Source organism: Zootermopsis nevadensis, unplaced genomic scaffold (genome assembly GCF_977971745.1).
Source record: "Zootermopsis nevadensis isolate Lab colony 2312 unplaced genomic scaffold, Znev_1.0 Znev_ptg000002l, whole genome shotgun sequence".
Lineage (NCBI taxonomy): Eukaryota > Metazoa > Arthropoda > Insecta > Blattodea > Termopsidae > Zootermopsis > Zootermopsis nevadensis.
In genome coordinates, this window is record NW_028259134.1 from 21960646 (window position 1) to 21971430 (window position 10785).

A 10785-nucleotide genomic window follows, 5' to 3' on the forward strand; every position below is an offset into this window, starting at 1 on the left:
CAGACGAACGCAAAAACCAGCCCTTAAAAAAAACTGGGGAATACATTTAGAAATGAAGGGCTTGGGGGCTGACAATCCTGTGCCACTATTCATGACCTTGAGATACACTTAAAATATAAGTTTTAAATATATTCATGTTCGATGTTATCGATTCATTATAACTTTGATAACTGCTGTTCATCAATTAGAGATTCGTGGACCCCTGGAGGTCCACAAGTTGGCGTCACATGAATAAATTTTAGATAAGTAACTAAATAAGCAGGGACATGTGCAAATTTAAATTCAAGGCTGCTTAATGATTCTTGTTATCACAAACATAAACTGCACAATCTAGTAATTATATATTTGTAACTTTATTTACATCACAATGCGCCACATCTTAACTATACACAGTGCTTTGAAAAACAAACGTCAATAGGAAATAATTTCAGAAATAAAATATTACAGTATCATGTACGCACAAAAAATTAACTTTAGAATATAAAACAAAGTTTTAAGAGTAGGGTAACGTCGACACATTTATGCGATCTTTCATTGGCACCACACGTTCAAATGACAGCAGCATTTATATAACGGAGTGTTTAGTGCCCATCCGCATGCTGTAAGAAGATATACAAGACAAAGTGAGCACAATTAATGTCAAATATCATCACCAGATTTGTTTGGATAAGGAAAATACATAAGCCATCTCAGTTGATACACCAATAAATTCAATTTTACACTCGATATTAATAATAAAACAAAATTAACAAACAAATAGGAAATTTTGAGAGGCTTCACGATCTCAATATAAACTTCGGTCCACCATCCTGAAACAGTAAAAAGCCATATGATTTCCAATGTAACATCTAATTCTTTTCACCATCATCATTTTATTCTCTTATATTTTCAATATCATTTCTCATCATCCTCTTACCACACCCAATTATATTACATGCATATAATAAACAATGTTGGTTGGCTGTTCATAATTTCCTGTTTATGGATTTCAGGATTCATGTGATATTATAACCACTGCCGTGGTAAATTAAGTTCTTCTTCTTCTATGGCTCTCCGGTCCGTATTCGGTCCATGGCCTCCTCAATTCTCCTCTTCCATTCGGTCCTCTGTTAGGTCCGTCTGTCCGAGGCTTTGATCAAGGTCTCGAAACATCTTCCTTTTTACGGTGCAAGGTTGTTAGCCTTGCGACCAACCCCCAACCTGGAGGACCAGGGTACCTCTCTTAGTCTGACCTCTCCCCCTCGACCAATCTGGCTAGGGAGGCCCTAAAAGTCATTACGTAGCTTTACTTAATGGTAAAGTAAGTAAAGTTATGTATTGACTTTTAGTTATACAACATAACTTAATTTTTATGTGCAGCTTTGTGTAAACAAAGCACGAAAACAGAAGACTGTTCACTCGTCCATTTTTCAACGCTCCGATGACCGAGGCACTAAACGCCTCTGAAACGCACGTTCACTTCCACCAGAATACACGGTGCAGCATCCCAGACCATGGCCATGTTCACCTTCAATCTACGTTCTTCAAATGACACGGCAGCGCCTTCAAATGAGCGACGAGTGTTTCCTCACAATCCGTCACTTAACGCTATGCAGAACTCAAAATAAGCAAAGAAAGAATTAAGAAGAGATAACACTTTTGTAAGTTCTGGCAGAGGAATAATTCGCTTGTTACCATTAAATATGGCGTGTTGCGACTTGAGCTTACCTGTGGGGCAAGTCCGTTACAAAGATGAATGGACTACATACAGTCAGGTAGTCAGAACTGTTGCAGCCGGTCACGGAGCACCTTCTGCAGGTTCGCGGGAACCGACCACCATTCTGATCTAAGCTTCTTTTCGTATGTCACGACAACATCGAGACACAGCCTGCGAAAGGAGACTACGTGACGAAATACAGTTTTACTTAGATTAGAAAAATCATATAATCCCCCAACAGTTCCATGGAACTGTTCAGTTTTTAATTTTGTTCGCTAAAATGTTCGAATGTTCACCCGACCTGTTTCGGGTCATTTCTGTCATATGCCGACAATTCCAACAGCTTGTCCAGTATAAATTCTGTTCAATTCGCATCATATCCTCCCGAGTCCCGAGCAGCGCAATGGCACCTGAACACCCCCAATGAGCGCGTAGCTTCTCGATTTGAAGAATACAAATGACGCGCACACAAAGGATAATAGACACAAAAAAATCAGTGAGCACAAAATGCAGGGCAAATTGTTAATAACCAAAAAAACACAGATAAAAATATCTTTGAAACTCCAGTACATTCCATCTCTTCATCCGTTCACATTAATTTATTTATTAATTTAATAAATTACGCACTTCTCAAACATTACAGGATATGCAGCAACACATGAGAGGATGACAGAGAATTGGGAAGGATGCAAAAATCAAACCAGCAACCCCCTGATTACGTAACAGGACTCACGACCAACAAATCACTACGTCTAGTAAACATTTATCTCAGATTCATTTAAAAAAATCGAACTCACCTCAGTAGCGATTTTGGAGTGAAGTGGATGACTAGGAGTTCCTCCGCATGATCCTGCAACATAAAATAACTAAATACATGTCGATTTTATTCAAGAACGCTCTTCGACGCATTAACTGTTTCATGGCTATATTACTTTTTACCCGCCACTAGTTTCAGCGTTATGTAAATCAAGATGTATTTTCCACATAATCACATAAAAATCTCAAAGCGGACAGCACAGTTTCCATTTAATGTAATGGACAGGGAGAATTTTGACATAAAACTCATTCAGCCGAAAACTAACGTTATTGCTGTTACTGAAAACTTAGATATACTTTTCAATTAAGCATGCTAGGAGGGGGACGCGGGAATATTTCTCATACGAACCCAAACACAGAAAAATATTTCCCTACGATAACACATCAACATCACCAGTAGTACAAAACACACGTATGTTTTCAGTAACGATAATGCTGATATTCACAGAATAATCAGGTGGCGGTATTGAAATTACACATTTTATGCGACTATCATATTAGTAACAAGAAAATTCGACGCATATAAAAACCAGCATAAATTAGTCCGACTTCTGAGAAGGGAAATTTCCAAAGAATCTCAGATGAGACTTGAGGTTCTCACAACAGTGAAAATGTCACTGTTGGTATTGTGGTTCGTGACGCCACGCGGACCTGAAAATTGGTACAAACCTCACGACCAATATCGACGACTTTAGACGACAATACGGAATGACGGCAAAGTAAATAAAATATATAATCCTAGCAAAACACAGCTGCGATCCTCGAGACACTGACGACGGAAAGACTCCCTCAAATAGAGTATGCATGCTTTTCTAATGAACAATTTGTGATTTGGCATATCTCACTGACGTCAATGTTATTTACTGCAAATACAAATCTAATATTGCAAAGCTAAGCACGATAGAACCTCGGCGAGACAGCGATTAATCCATGAGGGACTCAGATCATTGTAAACAGTGTTTAAAAATATCAATGTGCAGAATATAATTGTATATTGGAGGATATGGCCGTACAAATGTGGAAGGTTACGTTGACACAGTTTTAGAAACACAAAGGTCTTGTATGTTTTGCTTGGCTTCACGCTGAAATGGATGCAGTAATAACAGCAGGCACCGAGAGCTCTACCCATGATTACTATGCGCGATGAAGTTGTTTAGTCTCAAGACACTCGCGACTAATATAACCACTGCGGCTTCTTGTATTGTGTGCAGTTAGTCCAGTAGACATATAAGCAAAAAGCTTCGACAAACACCATAAAGGCGGCAAATACACATGCATGCTTACAATACAAACAGCTGACACCAACACTCAAACAAGGGTGACCAGACATACTGAAATTAACGTCTCTGATAACGTCAACATGCAACGGGAGACCACCGAACGGACTTAATAAAACCATGTCACCTTTAAAAAAAAAAAAGAACTTGAATTTTAGATTGTGTGTGCCAAAGGTCCAAGTGATACAGCCTTACAAATATTAAACCCTCATTAACATTTATTTACCACAAGTTCCTGCTTACCAGCTCATGTGCAATTCAGAAGGCCATGACTCACCTCGTATCACATTAGCACGCTCCTAAGCAATTAAACTCACAATTAAAGTCTGGCCATCACCACTTACTTTAGCAGTTCAAATCCCCTGCAGTTACACGATTAAGGTTATGTCAATACCTTTTAAAAACAGAAAATAATCATGAACGGTAATCTGCCAGTAGCGAGTAATTTCAAAATCTCGTCACCCTGTCCGAGAAATTAACACATACAAAGTGTATTTACTTTGAGTTTCAGCCTCGTCTCATAAAACGGTTGGGTGGAACCCGAGTGAATGAGAAGTTCGCCCGTTGCTGGGAACAAACATGCAGTGTGGCTGCAGCGTGGCTCACCGTGGTCGTACGACAACTCAAATTCCTGCCATTCGTGGTCCATGCCCTCACTGTGCAAAGTGAGCAACCAGCAGTCATCTGGAGAATCACATCACAGCGACTGACGTTGTATTACTTGGGACTTTTCTTTAATCGAAGAACCTCGTCTAGACAGACATTTGGCAACGGTCAAAAACTTTCTATCAAAAGTTTTGCCATTTATTTTTGTCCTATTTTACTAATTTCATTAGGAAAGGCACGCCTACTGTATCATAAACTCGGAGTCCACCTGCCCATGTGCCTCACCCCCTTATTAACCTGTGAATCAATCAATGAGTTTTCATGAAACCTCATGTTAATATTATTATTATTATTAGAGCCATGATGATGCAGATGACCACAATCCATATCTTCACCACCATGAGAACCTCAAATCTCACCTAGGCAGTGAGGGCGAGCTACGGTCTGGTGACGTACCGTCATAGCCGAAGAGTTTGGGTGTAAATGGGAACAGAAAAGGAGCCGGAGTCCACATTTAATATCCCGCGCTTATTCTGTCGTTAAAAGACCATATGACGCCAGATCAATTACATGGGGTATTAATGATGTGTCCTAATGGGAAAAAACATACTGGTATGTTCTCCGACAAAAATCGACACGTCATCAAAAATACGAACGCAGTCCCACACGCAAGATGGTAGCAATCAGACTCACTATGCATTCAGTGTGGTCAAGGATGTTCGCTCTGTGTCCACCGACAATTAGGAGCTCCCCACACGTAGGAACATACTGTGCTTTGTGCCACAGCCGAGGCTTCGAGCGTTGATACGGGAATCTATACCAGCGAGTCTTGGACGCTACATCCAGGAGCCAGCAATCACCTTGCGAACATTCAAATCATCAAAATCTCTGTTTACAATAGTGAATGCAACAAGATATTAAAATTTCTTAACATTTACATTAAGACACAGCTAGGACATTGGCGCTCAAATGTCTGACCCTGGCACAATCATCAAATTTTATTTTTTTATCGCATATGCTGTCCAAATATTACTCTGCAGTGCATAGACAATTCTTTCTCTGCCACCACATCCAGAACAGAGGCAGTGTGTGCGCACGCACGCACAAACAGCATTCTGAAAAATTGGTGAAATCACACAACCATAAATTTATGTCTGAGGACACAATGACAGGAACGAGGCAATTGCAAAGAACAGGGAGAAAATCAACCTATAGCACAGACTGCGTGCTCCAGCAAACACGGTACTGCGGGAGACTGCACGTGGCGGTTTTCAGAACTGTTTCAAAAGACTGTAAGAAAACACTGGCAGAACTGTCTATGATGTTCAGTCACAGCTTACTATTTATTTTTAAGCTTAGGTTGGATGCGGACATACAGGGTCAAAGACGCTGACTTGCTTCAACCCCTACAAACAGACAAACAAGATTGGAAATATTACTTCCTATTTGCATATTTCCCCACTTAATGGTACCCGCACCTTGTCGTGGTGGTGGGGCTTGAGTACCTCAGTGACCCCAAGAGCTACTGGTAGGGTTGGTCGAGGGGGAGAGGTCAGACTAAGACAGGTACCCTGGTCCTCCAGGTTGGGGGTTGGTCACAAGGCTAACAACCTTGCACCGTAAAAAGGAAGATGTTTCGAAGCCTCGATCAAAGCCTCGGACAGACGGACCTAACAGAGGACCGAATGGAAGAGGAGAATACGGACCGGAGAGCCATAGAAGAAGATTTGCATATCTCACTGGTCCTGATGTTTACTTACTGCAGATAGAATTTTGCAAAGAAAATCACACTACAAAGACTCCACAGTTAGTTTTATTTTCATTTTGTTAAAAATTGACAGCAATGAAAGAAACCTGCCAAAACAAACGCTTCAAGTCAAGAGATCTATAATTTATCGGATGTACTGACAACTGGTATTAGGTAATGGGTATTACAATTTATGAAAAGAACAATTAAGTCTGATTTGAGCTTTGAGTAAAATAGAAGGCATATAGGACCAAAACAGAATTAGATTTGAGGCTTAATGGTGATTCAAACATGGGTCATCGTCATTCTTAACAGAACAGTAATTTTATTAAATTAATTTCAATAAACAGCTATACGTCCGATGGAGCTTCAAGCAGGACGCCCAACAGAATTGAACACGTGCGACCAATTTCTCAGGGACTGGAGTAATAATTTTTTTTTTAAAAAGTGCACATTATCTCGGGGCAAACGTGGTTTATATCTGGGTTTCAGTTGCACGTGTGTTTCATATTCATTTATATTCTTCCTTTCTACTGAACAATCCAAACAAGCATTTGTACTTACTAAGAACAATATTGTACTGATTGAGACCTCCATACACAATGGCTCGCGTGTCTGTTATAAATGTAAGACTGTGCCACGACCTGCCTTCGGGATTCAGCTCGAACGGATGCGTCAAACTGTTCAACAAACAAACGGAAGCATACAGACCTAATTCTTGCACAACGAAACATTTTTGAGAAAATCAATAAAGTATGATTTAGAGTCCTCAAGCAAATTATGATAATTTTGTACCAAAATGAAATTAATTTTGAAGCAGACCCTCGATACAAAATTTAAATAAAATCAGCTGGATGTTTCAAAGATGGAACATGTGGCCATATTTGATTAATCTCATATATTCTGCGCACGGACAACACAAAAGTATTTTTTAAGACTTAATTATGAGAATTATCAGTCGTACTTGCCACTCCACATCATACTGTCCATGTCGAGACAGTGCAGATCGTTGTTCCGTGTGTTGCCAATGCGACCACCAAACACATAAACCTGAAACAAACGCATTATTATCCGAGTCTCACACAATAGCACTAGCGAGTCGATTTACATTCCGAACACAAAAAGCAGCGCATTTTAAAATAAAGTGCACATGCTCCAAAACAGATACCATGTGCCAGTTCAATCCAGTTTATAACGGTATTGGTTTTTCAGTCAGAACGCTGAATTCAAAAGCAAGGTTGCCCAACCTTGTGCCCCGAGATGTCAGCTGCGTGGGCTGCACGAGGCGAAGGGGTGGGTCCTTGCACTTTCGGCCATTCCCAGCTGTTATTGACAGGGTTGTACACTACTAGCTGATTGTTCCAGCCTCGGGGCCAACCCGATGGCTCCGTACTAGGATCAATTACATGCTGAAATGGGACACCAAATTCTGGTTGTGGGCCGAAACCACCAAAAAAGTACAACCTGCAAAATACAACAATTCAGTTGACTACAGGATGACACAGCAAAAAGTATTATAAATAATATACGTTACATAGCGCTGAGTGAGAGACTATGAGGATAATTACGAACCGCAGAGGGTGTGAAAGAAGGCAGTTATGTGTCACCCATTTTTAGGCACTATCCTAACTTGCAGTTGCCTGAATGTGTCCAGAAAACCTATAAAAGACTTACTTATCGTCATACACCCATCCAGCAAGTTTGTCGCAAGGAGCCGGCTGGTTACCGGTCGGGTGCAGCCACTCCCATGTCATGGTCGTGAGGTCTAGTCTAAAAAGGTAGTTACTGTTGCCATTCACCGATCCCGCATTATCCATCCCGTGAAATCCTAGAAAGTTCAATCCATGTTTCCTTATCTTGCAGTTACATGATAATTCTATACAATTTCCACAAAGAACATGAGAAGTAAATTCATGTTTATTCTTTTTTATTGTCTTATGCAATTTGAGGTTCTCATAGGGGTAAAGGCGTTACTGTCACTCTTCAGGGGTAAAGATCCTGGCAGGATGTTCCTTTAAAACGGTGTTACAACCCAGAAGATCAACATCGATGCTTTAAGCCATTCTTCAAACTCACGTTTTTCGGTTTTACAGCACTTTTTCCTCTCTCCTGCAGAATACTAACCTCCAAATATATAGAGAAAGTCTTCATGCAACAGACCACATGATCCTGAATTTCTGTGTGGAATGTCTCCTTTTGTTAGAATCCTTTCCCTGTGCAAAAACAACGTAAAAAAAGTTGACAAATTCAAGCAAACAAGAGCTACAAAACACAACATGAATATGAATGAGTAAACAAATTCACTAAAATTGTATAATTCAACCCAAATTTCTTGGGCCATGCACAAAGTCATCACCAGTTGATGTCCTCACATAGCGTCTCTTTGTTCTACAACACTTGCTTTAGGATCGGCAGAAATAGCAGACCGTTGCTGTAGGGGTAAAGGTTATTTCAACCACCAAACTAAAGGCCTAGTGGCCAGAATTTAACTACAAGGCTTAAGGGTTTAGAAATATGCTACTGCAATGCATAAACCTGTTGGATCAAGCATATGAAGTCATGCATAGCTGATAATGCTCAACAGAAACAAAAATCGGATAAAAAATCCACACGTTATTGCCGCATACTTACCAAACTTCTGTCAAACAATTATATATCCATAACTCATCTGTGTGATGGTAGTGGGTGTGAATCTGTGATGTGGAAGTTTGCTGTTCATGGTCCTGATGACAAGAACACAAGAAAATGAGCGCAAATCCAATGTAACTCGTGTCACGTCATGTGGGTCACGCTAATGGGAATAAAATTTATAATCCAGTAACAATCCACAAGCTTTCATAAGCAATGAAAATATTTTCACATCTGCCGACTTTACTCTGAAGCCCGCCAAAAGAATATAATACTTTGCTGGCCAAAGGCATTAGCTCACTTACATTTCTTCAATTATACTATAAGAATGAAATGTGAAGGAGTTTATTCATGTTCCACACATCCTTCCTTGGGTTAAACCAGAGGATGTAGAACATGTCATAATATAAACACAGAAAACTTATTTCACATATAGATATACATAAAGCTTAAGAATTTTCAACACAGGTAAAATTATCTATAAAGTAGGATGAAGTTAAGGTATTATGTTTTAATGCAGGCTTGGAATACTTTTACATCATGATTTTAACATTTAATTGTAGGTGGAAGGTTACTGAATAACTTGATACCTGTATAGCATACTCCTTCTTGATAGTTAGTGAGGTTAGTTAGTATTTGTCATGTGAAGGTCATATTTACATTGTGTTCAAATTGTGTACATCAGTATCTATTTGAAATTTTTCAAAGTTTTCCACCACAAATGATACTGAGGAGAGTATAAATTCACTTGCAAGTGAAAGTATGGTAAATTTCCAACAAAATTTTCTACAAGAGACTACTTTTAACACCCGCCACTACCACAATTATTTTCAATCGTGTTCTTTCAGAAGTTGATTGTTACTGACTCTGCTGATTAAATAAGGTACTGGCTTACGATTGCATGCACAGTGCTTTAAAACAACTTTTTCTGCATTTTAATAGGGACACTTTATTCAAATATTCTTGAAATGATGTTCATAAAAGAATTGAACTCTGAATACACAATACCACCACTTAATAATAATTCCCAATCTTCACTAACCAGACATTTCATAAATTCATTTATAGTGGCATCATTTACCACTCTGGTTAACTTCTCATAATTGTGAAAGTTAGAAACATGGTTTATGTTTTTTATAACTAATAGCTGGGCATCATGATCACATAGCCCATTTATCATCGGTTTGATGGAAATGTGTTTTAACGTGGAACTATGTACAAAAATTATCAATGGCATAATTTGTGGGGAAACAAATTATAGAAGTGAGGTTAAGTAATGCTAAAAGGGTCTTACATTACAAAGAAGACGAGGGAAAATACCAGTAACTATATTTACCACATAACCGCCCCAAACAATCATCCAGTCTCCATATACTACAGCTATGTGCCCACTTCTTCGATTAATTCTCTCATTCATTGAAATGAAGTCTTGTGCCATCCAGAAAAGTATCAATATAAATTATAGGGATACGAAAACCACTAACAAACACAATCACAAACAACAATCATATAGGTATGAAACTTTAGTGTTATTGGTGGACAAAGTCGCAACGTGAGAATTATGCTGCCATCCAAGCAGCCAAATAAACACAACGTCGACGTAGAGTATTAGCTAAGTCTCCATGTTTAACAACACGCAACTATTAATATAGGGATCACCAAGAATCAGATTAACTTATTTGTCATGTAATGAAAAACGGCAATAAACTCATATTTGAATATTTCAACTACTACTCTGTCACGCTACCAACAAACACATGTTGGCAGTAATGAAGTCACAGTGGGCGATTTCTAGAATTCAACTTCTATTATCATAGGTATGAAAAACTGGAACGCAATATCTAGATGAATCTGCTTCACCCTCCTAACATATTTCCCATAGATTCAATCTTAATACTATTTTTCCATCTGCACCTAGGTTTTTCAAGTGTTCTCTTCCCTTCAAGCTTTCCAACCAAAATATTCCTTACATTTCTCATTATCAACTGTGCTACATGCCCTTCCAATCTCACACT

The 10785-nt window shown here is 39.1% G+C and overlaps 1 protein-coding gene across 8 annotated transcripts; it reads right to left on the reverse strand.

Annotated features, from left to right (window-relative positions):
- Window positions 1-331: 331 nt before the first annotated feature.
- LOC110837833 (kelch domain-containing protein 2-like) lies at window positions 332-10544 on the reverse strand. Of its 8 annotated transcripts, none has more exons than XR_015536421.1 (11): window positions 10107-10544; window positions 8774-8865; window positions 8267-8355; window positions 7817-7970; window positions 7390-7606; window positions 7107-7192; window positions 6707-6822; window positions 4289-4473; window positions 2494-2546; window positions 1708-1867; window positions 332-599 (listed from the first exon to the last, which is right to left on the reverse strand). XR_015536421.1 is itself a non-coding variant. In XM_087353601.1 (10 exons), the coding sequence occupies exons 1-10, from the start codon at window positions 10206-10208 to the stop codon at window positions 1759-1761; spliced, it is 1203 nt and encodes a 400-aa protein (XP_087209727.1). In that variant the 5' UTR covers window positions 10209-10544; the 3' UTR covers window positions 332-1758. The 8 variants fall into 8 exon arrangements, 3 of the variants coding, with proteins under 3 accessions (XP_087209727.1, XP_087209734.1, XP_087209741.1); XR_015536430.1 differs by having other exon boundaries at window positions 332-809; XR_015536441.1 differs by lacking the exon at window positions 332-599 and adding an exon at window positions 5089-5255 and having other exon boundaries at window positions 1780-1867; window positions 10107-10543.
- Window positions 10545-10785: the final 241 nt, after the last annotated feature.

Bases quoted from the DNA above. Each gene is read 5' to 3' on its own strand.
- LOC110837833 (XM_087353601.1), bottom strand. From the start codon at position 10,208: ATGGCACAAGACTTCATTTCAATGAATGAGAGAATTAATCGAAGAAGT. The intron at 7,971-8,266 runs GTTAGTATTCTG...TGAACTTTCTAG, and splicing joins CTTTCTCTATATATTTGGAG to GATTTCACGGGATGGATAAT. The intron at 2,547-4,288 runs GTAAATACACTT...TTTATGTTGCAG, and splicing joins AGACGAGGCTGAAACTCAAA to GATCATGCGGAGGAACTCCT.